The 17,563-nt window shown below is 39.0% G+C and overlaps 1 protein-coding gene across 1 annotated transcript in view; it reads left to right on the forward strand.

Moving 5' to 3' along the window:
* Positions 1-6,135: 6,135 nt before the first annotated feature.
* Hmga2 (high mobility group AT-hook 2) overlaps positions 6,136-17,563 on the forward strand; it is a 212,855-nt gene continuing 201,427 nt past the window's right edge. The window contains exons 1-2 of the mRNA XM_090357037.1: positions 6,136-6,199; positions 7,266-7,338. Of these exons, the coding sequence (XP_090213163.1) occupies positions 7,294-7,338 (45 nt within the window). The 5' untranslated portion in view covers positions 6,136-6,199; positions 7,266-7,293. The remainder of the gene's footprint in view (positions 6,200-7,265; positions 7,339-17,563) is intronic.

The raw sequence follows: 17,563 nt of genomic DNA on the forward strand, positions 1-17,563 counted from the left end.
CTGCCTTATAGAATGGGGGTAACGACAATATCATCCTCACTGAGGATTAAATGTGAATATATAGTGAAGTGTTGTATACATCACTTTTTTGCCCAAAACAGTAACTCATCTCTCTACCAGCTGAAAGTAAAAGGTGCTTACCACAGGACAGGAAGACACTGGCAAGATTGCCACTGGAAACAATGGCAGGCAGAAACACACACACACATATCCATACAAGCAAAGAAATGCAAGTTGAATTATGCAGTTGCGATTTATCAGGTCTGAGGAGGCAACCACTGAAGACGAGGGCCTGAGGATGATGGATCACCTTCCCTGGGCCTTGAGGTATGGCATTTAGATTAGCACAGGCTGTGCAGAGCAGTATTGGAGGTAAGAGAAAGGGAAACATAGACTATTTGTAAAACAGCAAGGATAAGCTTAATATATCCAACCTGGTCAGGATCTTTTTTTCTTTTTTTACCAACTTTTGGGCCCATGGTTCCTATTAAGTGTGGAAGGTTTTCTTGCTCCTGTAGGTTCATTTAACTTTAAACTTATGTGGAAGAAGGATTTGGGAAACAGTGAGAACTGCTGCATACAGTGTGACAACTGTGTTTCACTAGTTAACATCCAGGTGTGTGGAGGTGGCTCTTAACAGCTACCTCATGAGCTTCACAACCTCTGTAGGATGTTGTTCACAGCTGGGAGATCACCAAGGTTTCAACTGTGGGGGTAATGCCATTCGCAGCTCTAGACTCTAATGGCACTGTGTCTAAATGGACTAACAAAGGCATTACAATACTCTTCTTGAATAAAGAGTAGCTTTTTAGGCCCCAAGACAGGCATCTGGACTGTCTTACATTGAAATTCAAGTCTTAAATCTTAAATTATTTCCTACTTTATTTATTCTCCATTACAATGTTTAACTTATTTAGTTGTACAAAGAACTTGCCATTAAACCAGTTTATGAATACAGTTCTCTTTACTTCATACATAACATTAAATTGAAATAAGGACTTCTGCTTGCCTTGAGACACCAGATTCTGCTCAGGAATAACATCGACTGAGAACCCATAATACACTGCTGTGTTGCTAGCACATTTTGAGACTTCAATAACATGGAAAATGTTATGTTGAGAGTTTTGTTTGTAGTGAAATATCCTGTCATCATCCCCCCTTTCACTAAGCAGTGATCTGATATTGGTTTCTCAATAAGTAGTCATTACTTAATGAAAGATAAGACAACATTGAACTTTAAGATAGCTGATGCTAAAATAAAGCTAATTCCATGGATAAGGTTTGCAAACAAAGGAGCCCTTACATTTATATTGCTGCCTTCTTTTTGTGATGGGAGGGGAGGCTGCAGGAGCAAGTGTGCATGAAGAAGGGATTGTTTTTTGTGGAGACAAGCCTGGTATTTCAGGGAAATCAGAAAGTAATAACAGATGTAAAGTCAAGGTGAGAAATGGCATGCACCTCTCCCTCCTTCCTGCTTCCCACTTCAAGTTACATTCCATCTGGAATACTTTAGCCCGTTTCCCCAACATTTTAGTTACTGAAAATAAACCTGGAAATTTTGATCTGCTCACCCTCTGGTTGGGACACTAAGAATTAAGCCTTTCTTCGTAAGTTCCTGTGATTTACTTATATACTAAAAAATGAATCGTAAGTCAAATACCTCATAGTACATTATAGGTGAAAATATATCACCTAACTCCACTTTATACTTCATAAATGATGCTTTCTACATCACCTCACTCTTACCACCCACTCAGCTCGTTTCTCTTCCTCTGCTTTTCAAGTCATTCAAAGTTAAGCCCAACCTGGTCCTAGTTTCTAGATCAACCCGACAGTTCCTTGCACAGCTTTGATACTCTTTTGTTTGCACTCAACCTACTATCATCCCATTCACAGGGCCCAGGCTAGATTGTCCTGCCACTTCACCCTGCTGTCTGGCAGGTGACACCATGAGGTGATACCATGGCCCTTGGGTGCAGGTGTTGTTCCCAGTGCAACTCATGCCAGCCTTTCCTGACCTACACTTCCATTTGTGCCCACTGCACTGGAGACTTCCTTCAACTCTGCTCTGCCATTTCCAACAAATTTCACATGTCAAATAATCTTCTTGGGTTAATCCATGAGTAGAAATCAAACATGTCACCCATTTTCTTTTCTTTATAGCTCACAGTCTGTGTATTATGAATACAGGAGAGGGTCTTACCAAATTTTACTTCTAGTTAAGAGTAGCCTTGAGAAATACATTGGTTATTCTATGGTGCTTTCAGTATCGACGCTGGGACTATCATCTCGCAATATGGAAACAAAGTGAAAAAGTATATGTTCCAACACTTAGCTGAGAAAGGCCTAACAAACAGCAGCAGGATCATTCCTGTAGACCGTGGATCTCAGTGAAGCAGGGGCCTCCCTCTAGAGGACTTTTTGGAAATCTGTGTGGAGTACTTTTGTTTGCATGATTTATTGGGGTTACTCCAAGGAGCAGAGTTGTTAAACTCGCATAGGACCAGAAAGACAAAGTCAAAGAAGAAGATAAACTTTCAGCTTTTAAATATATCTCAGCAAATAAGCATGTGAATAAAAATCTGTGTATAATTAATTAAGCCTGACCTCAAATGCTTCAGATATAGACTCAAAGTACTTTGGAACAACTTTAAGATACACTGAAGTTTCAGAAAAGCAACTGATGAAAAAACCAAAGAAAAGAATATACTTTTTGTTATTTAAAACATGAACAGGAACCGGGGGCCAGTAGCTTATGCCTATAATCCTAGCTACTGAGGAGACTGAGATTTAAAGATTGTGGTTCAAATCTAGTCTGAGCATAAAGTGTGAGACTCTTTTTTTTTTTGCCAGTCCTGGGCTTTGAACTCAAGACCTGGGCACTGTCCTTGGGCTTTCTCAAGGCTAATGCTCTACCACTTGAGCTACAACACCACTTCTGACTTTTTTTTTCTTTGTATGTGTTACCAAGGAATTGAACCTGGGTCTTCATGCATGCTAGCCAAGCACTCTACCACTCAGCCAAACTCCCAGCCTGAAGTCTGGGACTCCTAAAAAATTAAAAAAAAACATTTGGGGCTTTGAGATCTTCAAGATATAAAAAATTATGTACAAGATAAAATTTTCTGTGATAATTCACTATTATTCTATGACATAACTCTGGGAATTATTTTGGCATTTAGATTATCATGTGCAAAGATATTGAACCTGCTAATTATTTTTCCTAGTGCTAGTTTTTATTCTTGCATCTATTTGTACTTTTCCTCTTTAATTTTGCCAGACACCTTGAACAAAATAGCTTCCAATCTTCTTAACTACATGATGTTTGTGTCAAGGCACATAGGATTTTTATTACAAGTTGCTTTCTCTTAGTTGACCTTTAAAGAACAGATATATTGTGACAAAAACCCTGGAAAAAATCAACTCGAAGAGCCACTAAGCTTTGTTGTTCCTGGGCCTGTCATGAGACAGAACACAATGGCTGGGATTGTGTGGTAGAGCAAAGATTCACAATGAGTTGGCCACAAAGCCACATTTACTGGCACGTCATAAGGACTGACAACCATGGGCTGGGTGAATTTATGCAATCATATTACCTGAAAGTTTTGTAAACAGTGAAGGTATCCTTCTGGACTTGGTACAGTATTCATTCTACAAAAGAGGAATTTGCTGAGAAATAATTCAGAAGTGGTCATTGTACACTGAGGTCCAAGATAGACAGATGCACAGAGATCTGCAGGCTAGAGCTGATTTCTAAATTGTTCCAAAAGAGCAATTGATTCATGTAACAGTTTATCAGAAATGGTGAGAAAACTTTACTTTTGAATCCCTAGAGAAGAAGCCTAACACATGCAGGAACTTACTTGTACTCGAGAAAAGACTTCCTGGGACAAGGAGCCTTCCTTACTCCACTCACTTCACTCTGGACACAGTGGGACCAGAAAGATTAGGGTGTCTATGGGAACAAGAGAAGAACCCCATGAAAGAATATAATGGCATCAAAGGCCCGGATTTCAACCTTAGAAGCTGGCTTGGCAAGATAAGAAAGAAGGAGAATGAGTAAAATCAATAAAACTTGAGAGATTATCATGTATAAAAAGATGATCATATTAGGTCATTTGTGGCAAAGTTGCTGCTAGAAAATGACCACAAACTGGATGGCTCAAGGCAAAAGAAATTAATTTTCTGACCACTCTGGAGGAACAGACTAAGTCCAGCAGGGCTGCATGCCCTCTGGGGGCTCTTGGAAAAAACCAGTCTCCCAGCCTTTTTCAACTTTCCTCTTATTTGTCTTGGCTGATAATCCTCCCTCCATCTTCAGAGTCAATAAAGTGGCATCTGGTTTCCCCTTTTCTTCCACTTCTAGTCAGTTTTGCTCTCATGAATTTTTGTGACTACATTTAGAACCCATCAGGATAATTCAAGAGGGCATCCCCATCTTAAGAATTTTACTCACATCTGCAAAGTCCTTTTTGTCATAGAAGTCAAAATTCAGAGGTAACTGGGTAATTGGGGGGGGGCAGGAAGTGTTCATCATTATTTAACTTACCACAGTGATAAACTTGATTTAAACAGATTGCTGGCTTAAAGTCCTAACTCCAAACTGGATATATGAGAAAGGCAATTGTATTAGTGAATGAGCCTATTAATGTAATATAAGTGCATGAGATATATAGATATAAAACAATATCTGTACATGTTGATTAGATAGATGGTAAATAGATATAAAGATATGATATAGAAAGGGGGGGAAAACAAGATGAGGGTGGGGGTGGGGGAGAGGGAAATGGGGACCAAGACATGAGAAAGGGTATCAATGTATGTGAAATAATGCACCTTCCATCTGGCAAATGTAATGCAACCCTTCTATTAATTATAATAAAAATTATATGAAAAAAATAAATAAAGCAAAAGACAGCTGTCACACTCTCATGTCATTAGCATGAAAACAAAAAAAAATGGGCACAGGGCATCTCTTCCACCAATCTTAATGTTACCAAGGTAAGAATATTTGCAACAAGCTTGAAGTTGCTGATTATAATGACTAGTATATTTGACTATACTGCTAGTTATTTCTCATTTTATTCTCTTAGGTCAGAAATTTCAATAAAATTGCTATTCAAGTGGGCTCTCACAATTCAGTACTTGGGTTTTCTTCAATGGTCAAGTGGGAGGATAGAAGATATTTAAGTGTGTTTCTCTTTCCCTTCATCATGGATGTCACACGATAGTAGGTGCACATTCTTTTCCCATTTTAAACATCTATTAAATTGGTTGATAGACTGTAACTGCAATTCTTTGTCTTTCATTTCAGCCTTGTTATGCGTCAATCAGTCTGATGATGGACCTTATTTACTGAATGACTAGAAGAATATAGATTTTGTGGAACTCTGAAGGATCCCTTGCTTTTTTGCAAACAATGCCTATGAATGATTAAAAATACTTAGCAACTCAATACAGTTGAGTTAGTAGGTAGGTCTTATCAACTGTCCTTGATTTTTAATCCAGGATGCTGAGAAATTCAGCCTTTTTCATTAAAAAGTAAAAAAACCTCCAAGGGGAAAAAAAATCCCAAAATGGTTAGCTCTATGTGATGAAAACCATGATTGAGTGAGGCCCTTATAAGCCAACTGCTTCTCCAGCTTAGTAATCTGCAAAAGAGACTGACCTTGAAGAAGACCTCAAAGTTGATTCCAAATTTTTTCCATTAAAAAAATTATCTTTTAAGTAGCTGTACAAAAGGGTTTCAATTCCACATGTCAGTTTCTGAGTGCAATGCATCTTGAGCAATGTCACTCCGTCCATCTTTCTCCCCCGTCTCTTCCAGTCTTACCAGTTCCCTAGACTCTTCAATTTTATGATTATCTATTGTGTGTGGGGGGTGGGGGTTGTCAAAAGAACCAGAGAAAAGAAATAGAGATGGCCACCCATTTCTCTTTGATGTGTGAACCATTTGTCTTTGTTTCGATTTGAACACCCACTCATGGAGGCAGCTAGAGCCTCACACTTCCCATTCTAATCTTCTCTCTCTATACTTCAAGTGACATTGTCACTGACAAAGTGACACACCTGGAAACTACACCAGTTATTAGGAGTAGAATTCTAAATACCATCCTTGCAGTCTCTAAATTGCAAGGGACCTCTTGTAAGGTGAGAAACCCTCTCTTCTGGAAGTTTGTTTATGTTGCAGTTAGCAAAGGTAAGGGAGTTCCTTGTGGACCATTTTCATGGAATTTAAATGTATAGGATTGCTGACAGAGTGCTGAAAATTCATCACGCAGTATACTTAGCATTTTCTTTCACTGGGAGTGGTGGTCTACAGGCTTCCTCTCCTTGTATTCCTTCTTCCAGTTATTCTGCTCATGAGACGAGGATCCTGCTTTCCTCTGCTACCTTCCAATCCCTCCATCACAAGGCTCCTTCATCCCTCCTGACCCTCAGTTTGTTTGGCTTTGCTCTTTAATAGTCTCACTGAACACTGTGGCTTGTTAATGTTCAGACACTAATAGCACTGGAAAGAGTCATTGCTTGTGTCAACTCATCAAGTAGTCTAAACAAGCCTGCTGGAGGCTGGCCAACCTCTGGCCAGTCATTGACCACAGACACGATCTGGAAGGCTATTACAACTTGTGGAAGTGAGAGGTAGCTCTGTTTCCTGTCTAGTCCACTTCCCAGAGATTGTCCCCAGAACCACAGGGACTTCAAGACCAGGGGCAGTGGGGGTTATGTTCAGCTGAAGACTTAAGATGTCTTTTTTAAAAACACCAAAATAGAGATGTAGGTAAAAGCTTTAGAAAAAACAGAAACCCAAGCATTATCTGAAGTGACACTTGGCAGCTGGAAGTTTATAATTTAGTTTTGTGGTTAAAAGGTGCTGATAGTTTTTGTCCTACTTGTGTTTGTGATGAGTGGGTGGATTTGTGAGTGTTCCCTTCTTTTGATGATTATACTGCTTTTTTTCCCAGAAAGATCTCTGGTCTTCTTTGGATTAATCATATTTACCCAGCCACCTAATTTCTCTCTACAGAGTGAGAAGGGGAATTATTCTACATCTCTCAGTGAGAGAGATAAAGAAAAATCTTTTAAGCATATCCTTCTGTAAAAAAAAAAGTCAAGAAATTACATTGGGAAACCTTTTTTAGAGCTAAACTTGCTTTCTAACTTTGGGATCTTTCTTGGAAAGAAGAAAAAACACCTGTAGTTGTTGCTTTGTATCCAATTCTTGTCTCATTACTTATTTGAAAATTTTTCTTTATTTATCTCAGGAACTGTGCTAGTACTAGGACTTTGAAGATGAAACCGCCTCATCCTTATTTCCAAGGAACACACATCGTTAAGGTAAAAGAATTACTTTATTAGAGAAATGCATTAGTATGAAAAATGAAGAGCACTGGGGAGAGAACTGTGGAGGACTTGATTAAGAAGCTAGGACTTGGATGGAAATTTGAAGGACTGTGAGAAAACTCAGGAAAATAAAAGGCAGATGGGCAAAAAATCAAGATCAAGTTCCTCCCTTTCCTGCCATTATGGAAAGGGTAAGGATGTAATGGGAGATGAGGCTGGATCCAAGCATTCAGTCAGTGTTTTGTAGCCCATGTTTAGATTTCATTCTTCAGGTAATGGCAGTTGACCAGGAAGTTTCAAACAGAGAAGTAACATAATGAATAAGTATCATGTTGTAAAAGCACATATCTATATGATGAGCTCAGTCAAGAATGGTGTTCTACTACCTGAACAACAACTCCACTTACACTGAGTGCCATTCTCATCCAGCATTCAGCTTTGTAGCTGCAGCTGACCAAAGCATAGAGGAAATACTCAGCAATAGATACTTCCTTCCCTTTCACAATCCATAATGGATTTAAGAAGGATTTCTTAAATATCCTTCCTCCATATCCTACCTCTATCTGTTTCACTTAGTTTTTCTTCTTTATATTTTTCCTCTGGCATCCTAGAATACCTTACTATTTTCCAACTCGGCAATCTTAATGCTTTTCAAAATATATTTGGTATTATGGTAATTAAAGCAATGGAACTATTTTCCAGGAGACTGAGAAGATCAATAAAAGATACATAGCAGATTCAGAATTATATTCCACTATGTATGAAATCTTAAGAAGTGAAACACTAACAAAGCAATATTTCACAAAACCCTATATTAATGTAATGATTAGTATATAAAACATGCTAATTAAAGGGAAAATAAAAGATAACATGAAACAAACATTATCATAATTAGATATTTAATCAAATGTAATGCCCTTAAAGTGCAAATAAGAAAGACATTCTCTCAATGAGAGAGCACAACTTTTAAGGAAATGCTTTTTATGAATAAGAATCTGGGTTTTTTTTCCCTTTTTTAATGTCTATACCAGTTGGACACTGATGGCTCATGCCAGATTAGAGTTTGAAGCCAGCTGGGCAGGGAAGTCCATGAGACTTTTAACCCAAGTAGTAAGAGTGCTAACAAAAATGCTCAGAGACTGGGCTGGGAGTTTGGCCTAGTGGTTAAAGTGCTTGTCTTGCATGCATGAAGACCCGGGTTCGATTCCTCGGTACCACATACATAGAAAAAAGCTGGAAGTGGTGCTGAGGCTCAAGTGGTAGAGCTCTAGCCTTGAGAAAGTCCAAGGACAGTGCTCAGGCCCTGAGCTCAAGCCCAGGAGTGGCAAAAAAAAATGCTCAGAGACAGCACCCAAGCCCTGAGTTCAAGCCCAAATCCAGGTACATACACACAACAAAATGTCTGTACCCTCTACCTTGTGATTTTACAATAAGAACTTAGCTCAAGAAAAAAAATGGGAATAAGACTAAAATTTAGGCAAAAAACATACATCACAACATTCTTTATAATATTATATATTAAAAAAAAGCGGTAATGGGGCCGGGAATTTGGCCTAGTGGTAGAATGCTTGCCTAGCATGCATGAAGATCCGGGTTCTATTCCTCAGTACCACATATATATAAAAACCAGAAGTGGTATTGTGGATCAAATAGTACAACACTTGCCTTGAGGAAAAGCCCAAGGACAATGCTCAGGCCCAGAGTTCAAGCCCCAGGACTGGTTAAAAAAAAAAAGAGGTAATACACTAAATTGGTCATATGAATTCCTTACTTTCTTCTGAGGAAAGGAACATTTACCGAACTTCTAGGATGAATCAGTGGCTTGTTTGTCTTATGTATTCTTCCCCTGAAATGACAGGTTTAGGAAATTGAGGCTCAGAGGAATGGGTAGTTTGTCTTAGTCCAAACAATTCTGGTGCTTAGGTCTCACATAAAAGCTTATTTTTCCCACTATGGCTCACTTCTATTTATAACTACACTCGGTGGTTTGCTTAAAAATTATCTCTGTTCTGTTCAACCAGCCCTCCTTCTGCTTTGGGATTCCTACGATGAGTCAGGGAGCTGACACTTCCAATTTAAAGAGTCAATGAATTCATTTGCAAGTTAGATTAGTCATTTCCCAAGAAAAATATTGAGCCATAAGACTGCAATGCTCTTCCTGGGAATCGCCTTGCACTCTAGGCTCAAATTCAGGAGAGACAAGTGCTTAAGTCACTAAGATCCTCAAGAAACCCAGAGGTAGTCCATTTGCATGTGTGTGTTGTGTTATTTAAAGGGCTACTAGCGCTAATGGATGGTGAGCTGCAGTGAATTAAGGCTGTGTGTGGGATACAGAATGGCAGAAGCAGGGGACTATGGTCATTTCTCAATGGCCATGGTTTGACTCAGTCCTTAAATGTGTGCTAGTCATCTTTGGTTTTTGTAAAAAATGAAAAGTGGAAGTAAAAACAAACCACCAAACATTCAAGGATCATCAGCCTAGAACTGGCCAAGACGCACATTAAAGGTTCACCAAATGGTGGTGGTGACTAAACTGTCCTAAAACACACTTGTATGTTTGTTTGCCTTCTAGGGCCATATTGTTTTTTACCCTGAAGATGTTGACACACTGGACTGAGACATTGTTAGTATGTAATGTACTACTCCCTGTCCTTAATCAATTGTAGCTGTAGACTTCTAAGTGGTAGGAAGTAGTAGGAAAGGTCTTAGAAGAACATCACCTCTCTTCCATGCTCCTTCTCCTTACCTTTTCTTCCACAGAGAATACAACTGTGTGGGTATTTCATCAAATTCAAGGTATCATCCATTATAAAAATCATCAACAGAGACTCCCTCCAGTTGGAGAGCTTCTGTTACTTTCTTTCCTAAGCTTTCCTTCCTTTTTCAAATAAAGTTACTGGGCACAAACAGCCAAACCACAAACACAACTGGTCAACAGGTAATTAGGGAGGAAATGTAGTGACTATTAAAATAACACAAAGGCAAGACACTGGAGACACATACCTTCCATCTTAGCTTCTCAGAAGGCTGATTTCTGAGGATTACAGGGAAACTAGGCAGGCCAGGAAAGTTCCCGAGACTCTTAGTCAAATCAATCACCAAAAAACTTTTTTTCTAGTCTTATTTTTTTGTGCTTCTTGAATAATACAAGCTAACCTTGTAATCCTTGTAACCTGTCCTTGTTCAAGTTCTGTTTTGCTCACACCTCAAGATAGCTAGGAAGAGGAGTACATATTATAAATATGCTATTGATATTGCCCAGTCATGCATAGCCCTTACAGGAATTGGTAAAGCTGCTATAGATTGTTTTTCCTGTATTTCTGTCCCAGGAATGTGAATATTTTCCTCATTAACTTCCTAAGCCTACATGTGTGTATGTGTGTATACACAAAGTGACTTATGTCCAGTTACTCCTTCTGAGGATCATTCTGCAGGAGAATAATCCATTATCCACTAGTGGTGGTATTTTTCTTTGAATGCCCTCCAATTCTGTGCCAGGACTCCTATTTCTCTTGTGTCCCCAGAGGGAAGTTCTGTTTCCAACAGGCACCTCTCCTATGTACTTACTACCTCCCAAATCAGTCCTCCCTTCTCTTGGGGAACTCATGCATTGTACACATGACATTGCATGTTCATTTCCTTAGAGGCAAGGAATGATAAGGGCTAATGGACAGGCAACTCTTCTTCATTTACTTCCAATGACCAGTTTGAGTATGAAGTCCTGACCCTGCTCATCCATGGCCAAGAATCTTGTCCTCATTGATCTGTCTATTCAGGAATGGTAGACTCTGCAGCCCACTAGTGATTGGGTTATAAGGACTGTCTATCCAGAACTTCATTTGTGTTCCAGCTATTAGCACAAAGTACTACTTGGGAAAGGATGAGGTACTGTGCTAAGTGTCCAGTAAAGTATGTTCAAAACATCATGGTCTCCACCTTCCAGTTAGAGGACCTTCAGCCACTGGTGTATACTTTCATAAAAGGCAAAGCACGCCTGCTCCAAAACCTTTATTCATTTGAGCTGTGGAGGCTGAGTTCCCAGGAAGTAGGGAAATGACATTCAATTCATCTTGTTCACAAACCTAAATTGAAACACGGCTGAAACAATCTCACGTGATCACCACTGAAACCCACAATTCATCTCGGTTTCATTGGAAATTTGCCTTTATCTAGTTCAAGACTTGAGTCAGGTTCACTCAGGGGTCTATGAGCCTCAGCAAACCGCTTAGTGAACTTGACCTGTGTTTGAGGTTTTGATTCAGAAGTTGTGAGTTTTCATTCAGGAGCTTTGCACAATCCTGTACTATCTCCGCCACAATCTGAAATCCCATCAGACTCACTTCAGACCATATGGAATAAAGCTAGAGACCCCAGTACCTCTTATGTGTCACACATTCATTTCAATGTCTCTACTCCATCCAACCTTGCTGGACTTACTTTCTTCCTTTTTCTTAAAAAAATTAAAAGGACATTAGATCTTAGTCTCAGTAGCTGTTAAAACAATGACTGGTCAGAATGACTATCAATTTCTTGACACTCTGTTACATATGCTGAAGGATGGTTCCACAAGTGTTTGCTTTGCCTTCTCCCAACTGATGTGTTTATTTTTTTCCTATAAAATTCAGTATATAACTTGACTATACAATATACTAGGATTTCTGAACCACTGTTTATAATTATCTCAGTAGGTTTTTAAGAAAGTTCAATGATACCATTTTACGTCTAAAAGTCAAAGCAAAAAATTAAGTCCTTTAAATTACTTTCCTTGGTCTGTATAGATATTTAGAATCGATGGGGCAATATAAAATTGAATTTTAAGTCTGGGTTTTATACTATTCATTTCTCCTCCTTGTGCTGGTTAAAGCCCCAATGTGAAAGCCTGTTTCCCTAACAAGACCTTAGCTATACTTAAGTAACTTTTATCTTTAAGATAAATTATATTTAGTTGCTCATCTCAGTAGAGATAATAGTTTCCTAGAAGATGGAATGAAGCAAACCCACATAAAATAAAGAAATTTCTATTCGCTTTGACAATGGGGAGAAATGCCATTTCCTCTGGTGAGGAATGCAAATGAAGGTTTTGCTCAGTTACAATTCTTTGACAGACATCTGGCTGCAGAGTACTGGGGTTTTCCAGAGAATAATGCATTACAGTTGATTTCCAAGTACTTTCTCAAATCTTCAGGAAACAGATTAGCTTTTTAGCATAGCCCTATTTATGCAAACATATTAGAAATCAAAGTGAGTTTGAACTGGTAAATGTCGGAATTGAAGACTATTTGTAAAGAAATGCATCTGGATTCCTTTTAGGGATATCCAGTCATTGAAACATGGCTAATAAAGTTTCTAAGCCAAATCCTTTGAAGGAAACTCTTTCATGAATTGAAGAGGCAATGGAGAATAAATTATAATCAGCAAGTCCATTGTTTCTAATAAATGGGCTCTTGAAAATTGTTTGTTCCCTCAAGATTGAAGATTCTCCCCAAGACTACTTTTCATTATTAATTTTTGGAGCATGCTTTGTATTCCTAGAGAGTGTTTCAAACCAGCCTGGACTCAGTGAGTTTTATGAGAACAGGGTACAGGCTGGCTGCCTCTCCAGCTAGTTTTCAGTTCTCACATATGGCTTAGCATTTTCTCTTCCACTGCCCTGCATCACAGGCCAGTAAGTGAACATCTCCCCAATCCACATTTTTCTCTATCTCTCCTTTCTTCCAATTTCAGTCTACCATCAACCATAAAAATCTCGTAAATCCATCTTTTTTCCCTCCTCCTTACAGTCCAAACTGGGATCAAGAAAAGAATCCAGCCAATAATTTCCTAACAGTCCCACTGAACTTGCTGCTTTTATGCATCCCTGTCCTCTCTTCAGCAACTGATCTTTCAATACTTGGCCTTGGCACAATTGCCCAGGACCTCTTCTAATCATCCTTAAAAATTGAGAAATGAACTATATCTGATCTTTTCACCCTTTTATCCACTTTTCCCCCCAAATTCCTCTCACACCTTTCAGAGTCCAAAACAAATGGACCAGTGTATAGCACAAACATGTGTGTGTGTGTGTGTGTGTGTGTGTGTTTGTGTGTGACTAGAGGGATCTCATTCAGAGAAGCACAAGGTATATTTATTTACAAATATGTGATCAAGTGTTTATATCATAAAGACATGTATCTTTCACTCACGAAACACTTTACATGTAATTTTAATCCATCTTATCTCATTTAGTTATTATGACAAACCTATGAACTGAGCAATATCAACAGCTTAGTGTAAATCTAGAGCAGTTTTGTAGATTGGCCACCCCAGCGTAGAAGGTGACAGATGCAGAATTCACACCCAGGTTTTATAACAATAGCTCCAAGGCACTTCCAGCCATGTCACAGGGATGATTTCCATTCTAATGGGACAGTGAGTGACATGGAAGAAATAGTATCTGTAGCCTATGAGAAAAGCAGCCAGCCACCAAGGGTCACAGGAGGTTTCTCAGTCAAGAGAGCAGTGGCCTGATCAAAGCTGTGCTGAGGGAAGATTGATCTGGTGGGAGGACGCAGAGAACCATCCAGCTCGTCTCCTCTCCTGGGGCTCTTTGTTTATGCTCCAGCACAAGCTTGATCTGTTGCTGAAAGCTGGTTATTTATTTATTTATTCTCTTTCTACCCACACCTCCTGCTGCAGAGAGCTGGGGGAGCTAAGGTAGCTTTAAATTGTCTTGTGTTTTACAACTCTGTCACTACAGCTACGGTATACCTCCTCCACTTGGTTTTGAAGTCCTGAGCAGGGGGCGTATATTTCATACCTTTATACTCACTCAACATGATGTTTCACATGCGAAAGGTGATGTGAAAAACCTTGTGAATGTACAAAGGAATGGAAGGTTCTGTGGAGATGGATGCTAAATGGAGGAAAGGAGTTGGGATATGGTTAAAGTATGTTACTGCATTTGATGTTCCCAAGTAATATGCAAGCAAGGTGGCTCATGCCTGTAATCCTAGGTACTCAAGAGGCTGAGATCTGAGGATTGGGGTTTGAAGACAGCCTGGACAGCAGAGGCCATCTTCTCCCCTCCACTAAGACTCTTATCTCTAATAAACTACTCAAAACCAGAAGTGGAGATGTAGCTGGATGGTAAAGCATTAATAAAGAGGCTCAGAGACAGTGCCTAGGCCCTGAGGTCAAGCACCAGGACCAGAAAAAAAATTAACCAAATAATACGTAGACATTAAGAGAGTAAAGCAAATCTACATAATTAAGAATGGGAGAAGACTGCAGTGAGCCACTATGTAACTTTTCAAGTCTGCTGGTCATTTAGAATCATTAACACTGGTTGCTTCTAGGAATAGTATTGGGTAATAGATAGTATTGGATGATGAATAGCATTGGGGAAGGGTGATGTTAAATTTTAGGTTGTAGATTATACCTAGAGTTATATAATTCTACATAATACTATATATACTATAAACCCCATTTATTACAATGACTTTGTATCACTTTTGCGGGTCTGGAGAATTTGCTAACCAAACATATAATACCAGTCTCATATTGCATTCTTGTTCTCACTCAGGTTGAAAAGTGTCATTAGCCTTCTCCCACCTGCTTAATCTTTATCATCCAATGGAATCCATCCAGTTTGTAAGGAAGATCCACTTTCAATCCAACTTCCTTTCCTCCTTCCTAAGTGTTCCCAAAAGATGCCTTACCAGTGTTTTCCTGTCCTGCTTTATTCTTATTCCTTTTCTAGGAATTTATTCTTCTTTTTAAAATTTTGGGTGCTGGTAGTACTGGAGTTTAAATTCAGGTCCTTCCCCCAGCCCTCTGCCACTGGAGCCACAACCTCAGACCCTCTTGCTTTAGTTCCGAAAGGGATTTTGCTTCAACCAGACACTACCCTTGGACTGTGATCCTCTTACTTACACTTCCTGCGTCACAAGTATGAGCCACTATGCTAGACTTGTTTGCTGAGACATGATTTCACTAACTTCCCCATCACTACCCCCATCTCATTCTGGGTGAGCCTGTAGCCATGATCTTCGTAACCTTCAGCTTCCAAGTAGCTGAGGTTATAGGTGTGAGGCACTATACCCAGTCCTCTTTTCCAGGACTTCTAACTGTCCAGCCTGTTCATCCAGGTTTATCTCTCTTTCTTACCTTGGATTACTTCCCTAGGTCCATTCAGCTGCCTTCACCAAGTCGCACAAAACTTGTGGGTATTTTGAATACATCTCCAAAAATTACTTAACACATCCTGTGTTACATGTGTTAAATTACTTCAGGTCTCTTCTGTTGATTTCAGTAGAAATTTAAAAAAAATGTGAGCATGCCCGATTCATTCCTCTCTTTATCTCCATACATCTCCCCTCTCCCAGATCAGCAACCATTATTTTTCAGAAGGAAGTTATTCCACTTACAAAATTAATTGTGTTCTCTATTCATGAGAAACATGTAGGCTCAGGGAGTCACAATTTTTTTTAGCTATAAATAGTCAAATCATTAATAGAATTAGAATTTCATTTATTTGCCTCCAGTCTTTTTTCTTCCTCATATATGAGTGATTCTTCTTTGAAAAAGTGTATGTTGCCTCTTGCAGCACTATTTACCATAGCAAAGATATGGAACCAACCCAGATGCCCCTCAGTTGATGAGTGGATCAACAAGATGCGGTATTTGTACACAATGGAATTCTATGCTGCCATGAGAAAGAACGACATTTGTAAGGAAACAGAAAGACTTAGAAAAAATCATATTCAGTGAAGCCAAACTTAAAGGAACATAGGCTCAATGGTTTCCCTCATTTGTCATAATCAGTAGAAACCTTGGGCTCTCATAGCAGAGATTTGCAATAGAACCATACCTAGATACATAAGGCCATATAGAATGACACTAAATGAAAAGATTTCCAGGATATAGAAACAAAAGCCATATAATGAGTAATTGTCATTAATGTACTATGTTATCTCTCATCTCTTTTGCTGTCCCTTGGTTATCTCATATTGTTATAGTATTTTACATTGTTATCTGACATATTGTATATATGGTTATTTGATTATTTGGAATTGGATAGGGAAGGGAGGAAACAAGATGAAAGGCGGGGGTGGAGGGAGGGAAATGGGGACCAAGACATGAGAAAGAGTATCAATGTATGTGAAGTCAAGCACCTTCTATCTGGTGAATATAATGTAACCCTTCTATTGATTATAATAAAAATTATATGAAAAAAGTATAGGTTGCCTCATAAATTACATAGTATATTAGCTCACTATGAAATACTTTCCTTTTTGTTTTTTCTTTAGCAATACCAGAGTTTGAACTCAGAGCTTTACGCTTGTTTGGCTTGCTTGTTTAGCTGGTACTTGACCTCTTACGTCATGCCTCCAGCCCAGGTTTTTGCTATTTATTTTGGAAATAGAGTCTAGTGAACTTTTCTGCCCTGTTTAGGCTCCAAGAGCAATTCTTTAGATCTCAGCCTCCTGAATAGCTAGGCTTACAGTTAACAGAGGCCTGGCTAAAATTTCTCCCCTAATTGCATTATCTCTAATATTCAGTTCTCCTAAGATTTTAGTAATGATTTTTAAACAATCTAATTTTATCAGCAATAAAATAAAATTTTATCTTTTATGATCAAGAGAAAGTCATTGTAAAAATTGAGGCTGTTGAATAGATTTTCAGGAATCTAAGGAAAGTATGGTTACCAGACACTTTTTACTGTTATGGCCCTCTTTCTCCCACTTAGCACAACTTGTTTCTTTTGTTTGTTTGTTTGATTGTTTGTTTTGTTTTGTTTTCATTTTGCCAGTCCTGGGCTTGAACTCAGGGCCTGAGCACTGTCCTTGGGTTTTCTCAAGGCTAGAGCTCTACCACTTGAGCCACAGCACCACTTCCATCTTTTTCTATGTATGTGGGACAGATGAATCAAACCCAGGTCTTCATGCATGCTAGGCAAGCACTCTACCACTTGGCCAAACTCCCGGCCCCTAGTACAACTGGTTTTTTGATATAGCAGACTCTCAAGTGGTAAATTGTAAGGCCAAAGAATTTGTTGGCAATGTGGTACAAGGCAAACACCTACTGTGTGCTGTTCCGTCACCATACCTACATACCTCTCTCCACATCCCGATGAGTAGGTGTGATGAGTAGAACCAAAGAATGCATCGTTAATAAAGCTTCCACAAGTGATCATCTACAAATAGACCCTGTTTATGAAGTTCAAAATGGATTTTGCTTA

Source organism: Megascapheus bottae, chromosome 2 (genome assembly GCF_031878675.1).
Source record: "Megascapheus bottae isolate mThoBot1 chromosome 2, mThoBot2.hap1, whole genome shotgun sequence".
NCBI classification, from domain to species: domain Eukaryota; kingdom Metazoa; phylum Chordata; class Mammalia; order Rodentia; family Geomyidae; genus Megascapheus; species Megascapheus bottae.